This window comes from Numenius arquata, chromosome 4 (assembly GCF_964106895.1).
Source record: "Numenius arquata chromosome 4, bNumArq3.hap1.1, whole genome shotgun sequence".
Classification (NCBI taxonomy): Eukaryota; Metazoa; Chordata; class Aves; order Charadriiformes; family Scolopacidae; genus Numenius; species Numenius arquata.
Window position 1 is genome coordinate 60007749 of NC_133579.1, and position 13843 is coordinate 60021591.

General features: G+C 39.7%; 1 protein-coding gene across 1 annotated transcript; it reads right to left on the reverse strand.

Moving 5' to 3' along the window:
- Positions 1–260: 260 nt before the first annotated feature.
- RPP40 (ribonuclease P/MRP subunit p40) lies at positions 261–12728 on the reverse strand. The gene is made up of 8 exons (XM_074146688.1): positions 12600–12728; positions 10610–10754; positions 9317–9385; positions 7771–7866; positions 6580–6705; positions 3696–3894; positions 2748–2882; positions 261–1425 (listed from the first exon to the last, which is right to left on the reverse strand). Exons 1-8 carry the CDS (start codon positions 12726–12728, stop codon positions 1227–1229), a joined length of 1098 nt encoding a protein of 365 aa, XP_074002789.1. The 3' UTR covers positions 261–1226.
- Between the last annotated feature and the right edge of the window lie 1115 nt (positions 12729–13843).

Consider the following 13843-nt stretch of genomic DNA (forward strand, 5'->3'; position numbering starts at 1 on the left):
AACAAAACTTCAGCAAAAGGGGTTATGTTTAGTGGAGGTGTATGACAAACAAATACTATCCAAGTAAATCATCCAGGATGATTCTCCTCACTGAAGAGAGCCAATAAACAGAAAAAAAAAATAAAGTTCAACTGCTTCCCGTGGTCTGTTCTGCTTTTCTGTGCTACGCTCCCTGATAGAAGATCTTGACGTTTCCACTACAGCTATGCCCTAACTTCCACTACCAATCTCTCACTCCATCAAGTGAACAACTTCCATTTAAGCATTGCATTGGTACTTTAATGATACACACGCACTCCATAAAACAAAACACAAATAACACCCACCCCTACTCCCCCCCAAAACCACCACCCAACCTTTCATGGATTTCAACAGGAGTTAACCTGGATTCTTTATAGCTGTCTATGCTCTCAGCATTCCTGCTTATTCTTAACAAAACCGGTTTCACTTCAACTGCGTTGTTTGAGGGTATTTCCATGGAGTCCTTCCCAGAAATGTGTTTGCAATAACATGACTGAAATCTTAGCTCCACAAATTGTCCTGTAAGCAAGAACCACAAGCGACTTTTAAAAGTAGGTATTTGGTGGGGGTGTGAGTGTGCGGAAGTCAATTAAGAAAGCAAGCAGCAGCCTTTTGCCAACTGTGATTTGCAAAATCAAAAAAGCAGGTCAGTAAGCTTTACTTTTTCCATGTTCAATGGGTGCTCCTCCCACCGTGATGTACCTCTTTTCTCCTCATCCTTTTTCTCCTCCCCCATAACATATTATGGAGAACATTTTTTTTTATTTGTCAGCATGTAGGCTGAAATGTCTTAAACATTAATTTGAAGGTTTTACATATCTTTAATGCAAAGAAAGAAAACACTAAATCCCAAAATGAGATTTCCCCCCAAATATTTTAGCTAGCAATCTGTAAAGCTAACTTTCAAATTCCAAAATTACTCCTGGATAAAGGGAAACCACTTACAGTCAATTCCTGAGAACTTAAACTCTCCAAAACATCTTTTTCTTAAAGCTAGAATTGTGAAGTCTTTCAGAATGCACTGTATGACAGTGAAGAAACAAAAATCCATTCCATTGTAGGTCATCCTTTAAGGGCTATAAATTATGGAAAAACATATACAGCCTCTTAGAACCTGTTACCTAGTTAGTTTTATAAAAAATATCTTATTACATTTCTATGCAGTAACATGGGATTATTAGAAATCTTCTTCTGTAGACATAGCTTTATGGAGGACAATCGTCATTAGTTCCTACAGCCATCTGAAGCCAGTAGTCCAGATTTCTGAAAATTACAAAGTTGTACAAATTCTCTCCTCCCTTGTGGAAACTGTGTTCACTTTCTCTCCAGGAAACAGGGCTGTCTGCAAAGCCGTGCACAGTTAAGGTCAGCCAATATGCCAGTTTTGGTTCACCAAAATAGCAACTGCAAGGAAGACCACAAGGTAGTCAATAATTACAACAGAATAGACAGTGTGTTCAAGTATACAATATAAAGTAAAAAAAAAAAAACAAAAAACAAAAAAAAAAAACCCCAGGCACTTTAGTGAAAATTTGTGATTAACAGTTAACCACCACCCCCACCCCCCGCTTTAGTACATAATAAATAAATTCAAAAGAAAATATTCTATCAGAAGACATTAGGAAATTAAATAAGATTGACTCTTGATTATTCCTACCATACTTTTAGATATGGCAAACCTGCAAGGTATAGCAATTAGAAAAAGTTCTAAGTTGTAAAGTAGCTGTTCTGAATTTCCTACAGCACGCATTGTTTTTCAGAAAATAGAACACTTACTGAGAACAGTTGCTATCAGAGCAAAAAAGACATTGGAGGAAAAAACATAATCAGGCTGTGCTTGACACAAATACTTTTACCACCAGAAAGGAAATGGATCACAAATAATCAAAGCCAGACATTATCCACTGCTCTTTAAAGTACAGAATAAAAGCCAAGGAAATTTGTGTTCCAACCCTAGCTTACGGAGGCTTTCTGCATGAGATTTGAAAATTGCTCAGAGTAATGATCATATTCCAGAAAAAGCAAGAGCAGTATTGTTGTGAGTCAGTGCTACAATTGTTAACCACCAGGCACTTTAAGCACTGTCTCACACACGGAGCAAGGAGCTTCCAGAACTTGCTGTCAGTAGCACTAATATACAATACAGACAGATACAACACTGATCCATGACCAACTGGTATCATGCAGTTTGGTACTGAATTAAAACTACGGTTACCCTGGTCACCACTATCCAGTGTCCCATGTTACAACATTTGATTCAAAAAACTCACTCTAAGTTAATTTATTGCAATAGCACAATAACCTTGAAGTACCTTGTGATACTCTTCTTGGTATCATAAAAGGATTTCAATCATATTTTCCATCAGTAGTTAAAAATACTACATCAGACATATTTGAGGGCATCTGATTTTCATAGACAGGGGGAATTTGAAAAATGTGGAGCTCAGTAGAGTCACTGTTTCTTAGAAATTAAGACAAAAAGCAAAGTCATTACTAGAATACAGGGCAGGCATTCTCAGTTTGCAGTACCCCAAACTATTTATTGCTTTTTTTATACCAATGTTAAGCTTCCAGCTCATTTCCTAATTTAAAAAAAAAAAAGTCTTTGTTCTGTATATTTTGCTATTTACCTCCAACAGTACTACTGAAAAGTATTTAAAAGTGATTAGAAAATTAAAAAGTGTTGAGTACAAATGTTTTAGTAGTGTACTTCCACCAGCCCTTACCATAGCTGCTCCAATAACTGAATTATCTTCTCAGGAATTATAAAACCTGTGATTGTGCACAAAAAAGCTTTTTCCACCACTGTGTTGGGCTGAGGACAGCAATAGGTTGATAAGAAGCTAGACGATTTGTTGTCTCTGGAAAACAAACAAACAAACAAACAAAAAAAAACCAACAACAAAAAAATACTTTAAATCTTCTACAGTAAGTCTTAGTAATCAAAACCTGCACCAAACAAGTAGTGTCTATGTATATCACGTAAATTAATACTGAACCAACTAGTGGCCAAGCAATTAATACGCAAGATGTCATGGTGCTGTGGATTAACCCTGGTAAGCACCTAAACACCACACAGCCACTCACTCACTCCCCGCTAGTGGGATGGGGGAGAGAATCGGAAGGGTAAAGTGAGAAAACACGTGGGTTGAGATAAAGACCCTTTAATAGGTAAAGCAAAAGTTGCGTGTGAAAGCAAAGCAAACTAGATAATTCATTTATTACCCTTTTCCTACTACCTACTTCCCCCCCTTTTTCTTTCCCCCAGATTTTATTGCTGACCATGCCATCGTATGGTGTGGGATATCCCTCTGGTCAGTTGGGTTCTGCTGTCCCAGCTGTGTTCCCTCCCAGTCTACGCGCTGGCAGGGCAGCAGGAGAAGCAGAAAAGGCCTTGACACTGTGTAAGCACTGCTCAGCAATAGCTAAAACATCCCTGAGTTGTCAACACTGTTTTGGTCATAAATCTGAAACACAGCACCACACAAGCACCAGTAAACATGGGTACCCCCAAAAACACAGAGAAGTTATTCAAGACTTACAACAAACGCTTAAGTGCATAACAAACTTCCCACTTACAGACATGTGTCTTAATTCTTATTTAGCTCTTCCTTAAAATAGTGGCTTTCCTTACTTAAAATGTATTTAAAGATCAAACAAATTCAAATACTCACAAGCTAACTTGATTCCAGACAGCACCTAGCCATTCAAACAGTTCCTCTGTACTGCAGGACTCCTCTGGCTTTCCTTGGAGTTCATCACTTTGTAACACTGGACACTGCAAGTCCCTTAATGTGCTGATTGTTATTTTTGGCTTCAGAGCCTTTATTTGGTTCTTTGAAAAGTATGACATCAATGTTGATCCCTCTGCACCTTAACAACACACCACCACAAAGAGCTGTTACAAAACTACTAAACAAAAGGAGCACTGAATACATGAAACCTTTGTATATGTATACAAGAAAATGCAGTGTAAACTGCTTACATGCTGTTATCTTTGGCAAAAGTCATAGAATCTTCAACTTCCTTATCTTCTTTGAAATAAAACAGCGCAAGATCCAGCAACTCAGTATAGCTCAGTAAAATTACTATTTAACTAGCACATAGATCTGTCAACAGAAAATTCAAGCAGAATTAACTTGGCAAGTAATAACATGAACTTACTAGAAAGAGGAATTCAGAGTGTTCCTGAAAAGGAACACATGAAAAGGAGCAGGAACACATGTTAACTGCTCCCCAAAACAAAGTGGTCTGCAAATGCACTCACTATGGAATACAATATCCAAGGCTTGCTATCCAAATTATGAACTGCCTAAACTCCATCAGCCATATTTATCCCATCAAGGACAATCACGTGGGAAAGCAGAAAAAGGAGGGCTAACCTGATCCTTTTTCGTCATCCTTCAAAAAAGGCTGTCCAAGTACCAAAGAGCACAGTGACAAAGACAGGCAGCCATTGAATTCTTGTTAATTGAGTACTTTTATATAGACATATTTAATCTGAAGTGTGCTAGAACAGATCATCTTCCTTCAGTCTGTACTTCCTATTGGCATTTGCTAGACCAGCAAGTTCAAAGAATGTATAATATTGCCCTAGAATTCTTAGTCAAGTATAAGAAATTATACATTTTAAATGTCTTCTCTGTATGAGAGCCTCAGCTATAGTCCTAACTTCAAGAAGTCTCAAACACTACGGTCAAGACTCCAACAGAACAATTCCTCTAGCTACAGCATAGCTTTCCATGTCAACAACAACCAGGCACATTGTCAAGTTTTTTTGGGGACCAGTGAATTTCAGCCAATAAACATTTAAAATTGTCATAGAGATTATAGCAATAGAAAAGAGAAGAAAAGCTTGGTTTGTCACTAAAGATGTGAGACACTCCATATTCCCTTTTTCTATTCCTCCTGGAGCCAGAACCACTAAGTGGGAAAAACGGGTATGAAATCAAAAAATCCTGCTTTTAGAAAGCGACATGAATGTTTACAGCATTTGCAGCAGTGCTGGCCATAGCAAGAAATACCAGTTATCAGCAGGAAGGCTGAAAGCAGAATGTTCGCAGAGGACATGGATGCTCTCAACAAAGTACATCCCTCTGAAAAGGGATGTATTTATATACATCCCTTCCAGCAGAATCTACACAATGCCTTGTGTCTATTAATAAAAATCTATAAAAGTTTTATTTTTGTCAGTACAAAGGAACTAAGAGTCTTTCGTGTGTTATGAGCACAAGATTCCTGCACGGAAGGGCATTTATATTTCACTCCATATTCAGGAAATGATTGAGCTGACCTAGTTTTTGGACATAAGAAAGCGAGGAAAAGTAATGCTGTTCTTCCTGAACACTACTACACTGGTAGCCATAAACATAAGAAACATATTGGCCCTGGAGGCATTTTCCTCTCTGCCCAGGGTCAATAAATCCAAGTAAGCTGAGCCTGAAGATCCACCACCTTAGTTGGATTTATGTCACCATTTATGGTAGCAACAGTCTTCACTGCGACTCTTTCCTGAAGATTACAAGGATGGGAAATGCAAGCCTTTAAAAAATTTCTGTATAACAAACAAGGAAGGATCTTTGTCATATGATTAGTACTTAAAAAGGGTAAGGGGAAACATGAAGGACTAAAGTGAAACATGGAACACTGCTAAAGGAGCTTATAAGCAGCTTTAATTTCTCAGATCAGTAACTCCCTCTCAGACTCGGTCTTGAAGAGCCAGGAAAAAACACACTAAAAGCTACACAGCTATGAGGAAGAAAAACTTTTTTTTTTTCTTTTGCAGTACAAACTCCTGCAATTTTTGTCAATTCTACCCAAATATTACATATCCCTAGATACAGCCTGTTCTGAGGCAAGACAAGCAACTGAGGACTTTGGAAAATGACCCTCAGAGGAAGAACAATACTTAATTCCCAGAAGAAAAATTAATTTAATTAGAAAACAGTAGATAAACGAATACTAGAAGAAAAGTGATTTGAGACAATACAATTTCTTGTAACAATAACCCCCTACTCTGCTCCAATTTCACACAAGTGCTTGAGAATAAAATGATAAAACAGAAGACTGTGTATATCAGTGTACACAGCACATGACAGAAATAGGGACTCTGTACATGTCCTATAACTACTGATGAAATCAAAATTCCCCATCTCGAGTACTACACCAAATATATAACTTCTGTGTATTAATAAAACACTCCAAAAAGTGTATTAATAATGGTTATGTATGTCACAAATTTATAAAGAGGCAGCACTATCAAATAGGCAAAGTCACGCTAGAAAGCCTGGGCAACAGAGACAAGGAAATGAAGCAACTAGTCTGTCTCCTATGAATCACTGCTGTGTTCCTGAACTGAAATGTTCTGCTGCGTAGGAAGTAACACACACCCCAAACAAATAAACAAAACAAACAAAAAAATCCCACCCAAACACATTTAAATCTAATTCTTCCCTCCACTAAAAATGCATTTGGACAATCACTAGAAAAGAACAGTAAACTAAAAATATTTGGACTTTATGGCAGTTGTACTTCAGTTTTACACTTACTTCCTATTACCTGTATTATACCAAGCCAGTAGGAAGTCAAATTCTAAAGGTTTCTTTTCTTTCAAGGCCCAAAGCACTCTTTGATGTTTCTTGCTATCAGGGTGAAAGCCGGAATCAGTCAAGTCAATAGTTATAACTGCACAAATATAAAAAAAGGCAATAGTTACTCAATTGAAATAGATTTTGATATTAAATTCATTAAGAACTAAAAGAGCTCAAAGAAACCAAAGAACACTAAACTTTCTTTTAACATATTCAGCATCTTTATAAAGCATTTGATTATGCAAATATGACTCCCCATTATGTAAATAAATATTCACCTCCTGCTGTCCTTATTTTGATGTAATCTGGAACTGCCTTCTAATGAGTGGAGAGACAGATTCCTTTTGTAATGGCAGTGACAGAAGTCCCAAAACAGTGCCTTAAAAACATCTTGGTAATTAAGCAAGCTATTAGCACTAAAAACCCTAGAATTTCTAATATCAAAAGCCACATATAATGGCAATGACACTTTTTCAACTGTTTTTTTCTAGATGAATTGGTCCCAGGCTAAAAGTTACATTTATTTTTCAGAGGGAAATTTCATCATTATTTTACTTAACCAACTGAACAGTAAAATGATGCCCATTTCGCCAAAATTCTTATAATAGATAACAAAGTTCCCCTTCTGAAGTTTTTATGTAACTACTTATCAACTGCTGCAGGTTAATACACTTGAGATGACAGTGTTCATGGTTTTGTTTTTATTTTTTAATTATTTACAAAAAAACCCCCAAACAACAACAACAAACTCCAAAATCACACTCAGTATGTCTCCTCTGCAGCTGTTAAAAAATTACACCATTTTCCAAGTACTTGGTATATGGAGACTACCATTTTTGATGTTTCTAATATAATACAATTCTCCCATTCAAGCAAGCAGTCTTGAGTGAGGCTCAAGACTGTATATACAACACAATGAAAAACCCAGAAATTAAAAATTTTATAGAATACCCAAAAGATCACACGTTTATTCCCTTATTATTTGGAAAAAGTGTTGTTTCCTCTTCATGAAGTCTTTGTATCTACATCTGGAAAAATATGACCTAGACAATAACCAATTCTAAGGAAAGGGAAGTTTCAGCACTGCCGGTTTAACATCCTAACAAGGTGCTTCACAGACAGATCTGAAACAAGCACTGTTAGTATAAATAATACTTACTATATCTCATTACTTTTTTGCCAGAATATCGAGATGGGTGACCTTGCAGTCCAAGTTCCTCGTAAGTATCCTTATCCACTGACAGAATTAGTCTTCCTATAAACAAAATAAACTTTAACGCAAATAATCTACTTAGTTCCCTTTGAAGTCTTCTGAGAACCATATACCTTATACAATGTTAGCTCTGGATCAATGGTCCAGACTCCGTATTTCCAGTTAAATGGATAACCAGATTAACCTTTAAAGAAAAGACAGGTTATAAGTCAATTACTCTTTTTTTATCAAAGACGTCATATGAACTAGAACGAGGAAAGTATAATATTATTCTTGAGAGAGTCATAGCTTTTTTTAACTGTACTACCTCACTTCATTGCTTCAATTTTTTCTCCACTTGTCCCCTACCATTTTCTATGTCATTGGTTGAACACTACATTACTCTAGGGCCTGACTTAGTAAACATTAATGCACGCGCTGCTCAACTAAATATACAAAAGCAGTTCCTCCAACCCCAGTGGGACGACTCATACTGAGTAAACTACGCCTATTAGTGATGATCTGATACACGCTGGAACAACTCCACTTCCACGTTCATAAACCAAATCTGGCAGCTGCCACTTGGTACAGAATTTCACACAACAGATCTCTACTGCAGTCTTTAGGATCTACTGTACAAGTAACAGTATAATATAGAATATAAACAAATAAGGTTGTTGCTGAAGATTTCAGATGGTGACATCCCAGGAACTGTAATGCTGTCTCTGCATTAATTGTGCATAGCTTGCAATAGTTGTATCATACAAACTCAAACACTGTCAAGTATGCATTTTGCTAGGACTGTGCTAACAGAGCACAAAAAGGAATCCCTCCTCTGAAGAATCTGAATTTACTTATGTCCTGATGGGCACCCATCATATTACAGCGTCTAGGGCTAAAGGGCTGATAGACCGATTTGTGTTTCTATTGTATCTGATACACTGTTAAATGGAAATAAGATGACATATTTGATGCATAAAATAGCTTCATTATTTTCTCTGCATTAAAAAACCCACCTGAGATGTAACATTTTTTCATAAAACTGTGATGGAACTGCAGAATATTTTAGCACATTACATAATTCTCAAAGAATAAACATTGAATATTTTAAAAGTGTTCCTAAGCAGTGCTGATAATTTTCTCATTTAGTACAAATTCTGTCTTTAACACCAGTAGGAAACAAGCAGTTGGAACAATGTTTTCACAAAAATAATCCTCTGTAGCAATTGCAATTACTGCTGAAGTGCCGACAACCTGACACTATATATAAGTGAAAATGTCTTTTTTTTTATTTCCTTCAGATGAAATAAATAATTTAACAGCATGAATGAGAAAAAAAAGAATGAATATTTTTCTGATTCAAAAATATTTCTAATAAAGTTGGCAAGTACAGCATTACATTTTCCAGTTTAAGACATTCCACATGAAAAAAAAAACAAAACAAAAAACCAACAAACAAACCCCAAGACCAGAATCAATATGTATCTATTACTAAAACCAAACCAAAACATACCATTTGGTAGCAGAGCTGCAGTATTATCTTGATCAATTTTTGTGTTATAGGTAAGTGCGTAGCATGAACCTTTAATAGTAAAACAGAAAACCATGAGATTACAGTCTCTAAAGACGGACATGACGATATGAAAGATTCACCTCAAGTTAATCAAACATGAAAAATACCATTTGAATCACGCTTAAACCCTTGTGTTTTCATCAGCTTTCTTCCATCTTCCATCTCAAGCAAAATAGCATTTTTTTATTATTTTTATAAACCTTGGATTAGCACTGTTTTAAAGGGCTTGTAATACAGATAACATTAGCAATATACCCCCGTATGAAAATACTTTCTTTCCACCTGCAACCTTCCCCACTCAGCAAATGGAAACCAGTATTTTTTTTTCCAGACACATTTCTAGTATTAGTTCAATGAAGACAAGGTGGGAGATGCTCACATTACTAAATATATTTTGTAGTATTATCTGCCACAATCAATTTTGTTCTTAAAAATACAAGTCAGATCCTATAAACTCAGTGTACACGTCACACTGCTTCCATAAAACTAATGGCATAAAAGCCATTAATGAGACTAAAGGAGAGTCCCACATTTAGAAAGTAATGGATCTCATTCTCCTGTTTCACCCACATGTTCTCTTTTCTCCTCTGTTTGCTTTAAAGCTTTTTTTCTCCCAGACAATCACCTGAAGGGGACAACATTTATCATGAGCCAAATGAACAGGGCCTGCTTGATGAAAACAGCATGGGCTGAGTATGCAACTGCAAGTTGGCTGGGCATCTTTCTTCACATCCTCTTTGCTCTTACTGTGTAAGGATGAACTGCTGCAACTCCGTTAGCAAAAAAGAAAAAGCAGCAAGCATTTTTTTTTCCCATCTTTTTCTCTTGCCTGCTGCGGTACACAGCTAACACAGTTCTGTGTTGAAATATGAAGGAATGAGAAAGGGAGAAGGTAGCTGCTTTCTGCAGGAATCTGCATAAAGATGACGTGCAGAAGAAACAGGTGTGAGGATACATGGAAGACCTCGATAGCTGGATTGCAGAATTAAGATGGAATAGGGAGAAATGAAGAGGGAACAATCATAGAAGTTCTGAACCCAGTGGGTGTAAACAAATGTTGACACACCACAAAGCAGAAAAAAGCAGATGAAGAAATTAATACAGAATCTTCTTAGTATTTTCCTTCCCTTGCTTTAAAATACCTTTCAGAATAAACAATAATAAATGGATTTTACTGTGTTACAAAATAAAATACACTATTACTACATCTGTCACGTTCGATTTCCTGCTTACCTTTTTTTACAAAAGCATCGATGAATTCATGAGCGACCAATTCATGAACCGATAAATTCCTCACCAAGTAGTACTCTCCAACATCCGCAATGGTACTTTTCAGCACTTCAGGTAGTATGCCACATTCAGGGATCAAAAAAGACACCTATTAGGAACATATTTGTAATGTAAATCATATCCTAAAATCTGTTCTGGAAGAAAACCAAGAAATACAAAAGAAAAACTCTACTTTTCAAAGATATCATTATATCATACAAAAATGAGACGAAGAAAAAATAGTATCAAGTCATTGTCTTCAAAATGTATCAATTTGCATGTGCACTAAATACATTGTTGGCGGGGGCGTGTTGCATTTTACATGCATTTACAAATGCATTTACAATAGCATTTGAGGTGTTGCACAGAGGCATGATTTTACACAGCATCAGTTACCTAAAGATCTTGTTTCATGTCATTATAAATTTAGCTTGATGTCACACTGGAACATTTCCTTCAGCTCTTGATGGAGGAAGCAGTTACAACTAAAAATGTAGGCTAAGCATTTATCCAATCTCAGTAGAAAAGTGAAGACCAAAGTCGAATTTAAACTAGTTTTTGAATGAACACATTCTCCTCTGTAGAATATTTTGGAGGTCAGAAGAGTGAACATAGCATCAGAATAAAACTTTAAAATGGGCTTACAATTTTCAAAAAAGTCTTAAGGTGTATGTTAAGGCTACGAGTTCTGTAGCAGGTTTCTAACTGGAGGTAGGAAACAGATTTTCAAAAGGGATGAGCACCTAGCTTTTCTTACTAAACTCAGCATTCAATCTTTTGGTCCAATTGCCTACATTTAATTCCCTTTCTGTTTAAAATATTTTCTGTACGTGTTTCATAAATCAAGTCCAGGAGAACAGGGAAAACAAGGTTATTACATGGACAAGTATCAAGCTTCCCAACAACTATGCCCAAGCAGCATAAAGGTCTGTCCTCCTGCTCCTTCTCCCTCTATCCCTCAAAAAACATTTTTCCAAAAGATAACAGAGCACAAGTATGTATCTGTCTCCCTTTGCACACACATGCAAGAGAAGTAACAACAGACAGATGAGCTGTCTGCCACACAAGCTTTCTTGTCAGCTGCTAAAAAAATTACTAGGGAAACAGCAAGAGGATCTGACTGAGACTTTGCAACAGCCAAAGAAAAGAGAGCAAGCTGGCAAAAAAATGGACTTCGCAACTTTAAGTTGTCCAAAACAACAAAGCAGTTGATGGCAGCACGACATCAGATCTGTCGGTGCGGGTCCAGAGGCGGGCCACAAAGATGATCAGAGAGCTGGAGCACCTCTCCTACAAGGACAGGCTGAGAGAGTTGGGGTTGTTCAGTCTGGAGAAGAGAAGACTCCGGGAAGACCTTAGAGAAGCCTTCCAGTACCTGAAGGGGGCCTACAGGAAAGATGGGGAGGGAGTGGAGTGGTAGGATGAGGCGTAATGGTTTTAAACTGAAAGAGGGGGATTTAGATTAGATATTAGGAAGAAATTCTTTACTGTGAGGGTGGTGAGGCACTGGAATAGGTTGTCCAGAGAAGTTGTGGATGCCCCATCCCTGGAAGTGTTCAAGGCCAGGCTGGATGGGGCTTTGAATAAACTGGTCTAGTGGGAGATGTCCCTGCCCATGGCAGAGGGTTTAGAACAAGGTTATCTTTAAGGTTCCTTCCAACTCTAACCATTCTATGATACTTCGGCAGAAGCGGTGACAACATGAGAGAGGGGACTTCCAGGGTACGCCTGCAGCCAGCCTTCAGCCTGAACTCCCCTCAGCGCCGAGGCTCTCCCTCAGCCCCTCACCGCTCGGATGAGCAATCCCTGTAGGAGCTCCCGGACGGCGGCCGCCGCCGCCTCCGCAGGGCCCTCTCCTCACACCCACTGACAGCAACGTCCGTTAACGGCCGGCCGCCGCCCACTCCCCTCCCCTCCCCGCTCCCGGCCCGGCTCGGCGGGCGGGGGCACTCACGCGGCAGCTGTAGGCGTGGTCCCGCACGTGCGCCGCGTGCCGCGAGCGCGGGTGCCGCAGGTGGCCCTTCTCGCAGACCAGGAGGTGCCGCGGGACCTGGTGGAGCCGCCGCAGCGGCGGCACCGGCATCGACATCCTCCTCTACCGCCGCTGCCACCGGGGGGCGGGGGGGGTGCGCCTAGTCACGCCACGCGGAACGGTGCGGAGGGGCCAGAGGGAAGGAGGAGGGGCGAGGACGAATTTGCGCGATGAGGTCACTTCCGCGGAGCGCGGCGGGATGGAGGCGCGCGCATGCGCAGCCCTGGCGAGGGGCCGGCAGGCATTGCAGGCAGAGGCCCTCCCTCCCGAACTCGGTGCATGTGGGCTCTCGGTGCTTTTGGTCCTCGGAAATTCAGGAAAAGCCCGGCGGGAGTCGGGCAGCGAAACCCACACGGGTTCTGTGGTGCAGGAGCTGCAGTGCCTGGCAGTTACCGCATGCGCGTGCTTCACGAGTCCCTCTGCCTGCGGGAGCTCGGCCCCGCAGGTGTTGAGGGGGAGCATCGTTGGCCCCCAGGGCGTGTTTCCTGCTAGGGAATGGTTTTAGGGGACATGGACACTTGGAGGGTTAAACCAGACAGGTAGACGTGACAGGACAAGAGGAAACGGCCCCAAACTTGAACATAAGTAGTTCCATCTAAACATGAGGAGGAACTTCTTCACTTTGAGGGTGGCAGAGCACTGGAACAGGCTGCCCTGAGAGGTGGTCGAGTCTCCATCTCTGGAGGCATTCAAAACCCACCTGGACGCGTTCCTGTGCAACCTGCTCTAGGTGGACCTGCTTTGGCAGGGGGGTTGGACTAGATGATCTCCAGAGGTCCCTTCCAACTGCATATCATTCTGTGATTCTGTGAAGTGTGTCCTCAGGTGGCTGATGCCATTGGGCAACCTTCAAGAAATCAAGCAACCCATTTCCTTCTACCTTACAGAAACTATGAGAAATACATAAAGCCCAGGAGCTGCAGGGGTGTGTGCACCCTATGCGACAGGCCACTACCAAAATACAACCCAATTTCATCAGGACCCCAGAGAGATACGCTGGGAATGTGGATTCCTGATGAAAGTTTCTGGTCTGTTAGATCTCTGAGCGTATTCGTAGTAATAGCTGCAGTTTTAAAAGATCATGAAGAAGATCTTGTGTCTGCTCTCACTCCAAACAGGACTGCTTGGGTTAGCAAGCACAGTGCACAAGGGCTATGGGATTGGGC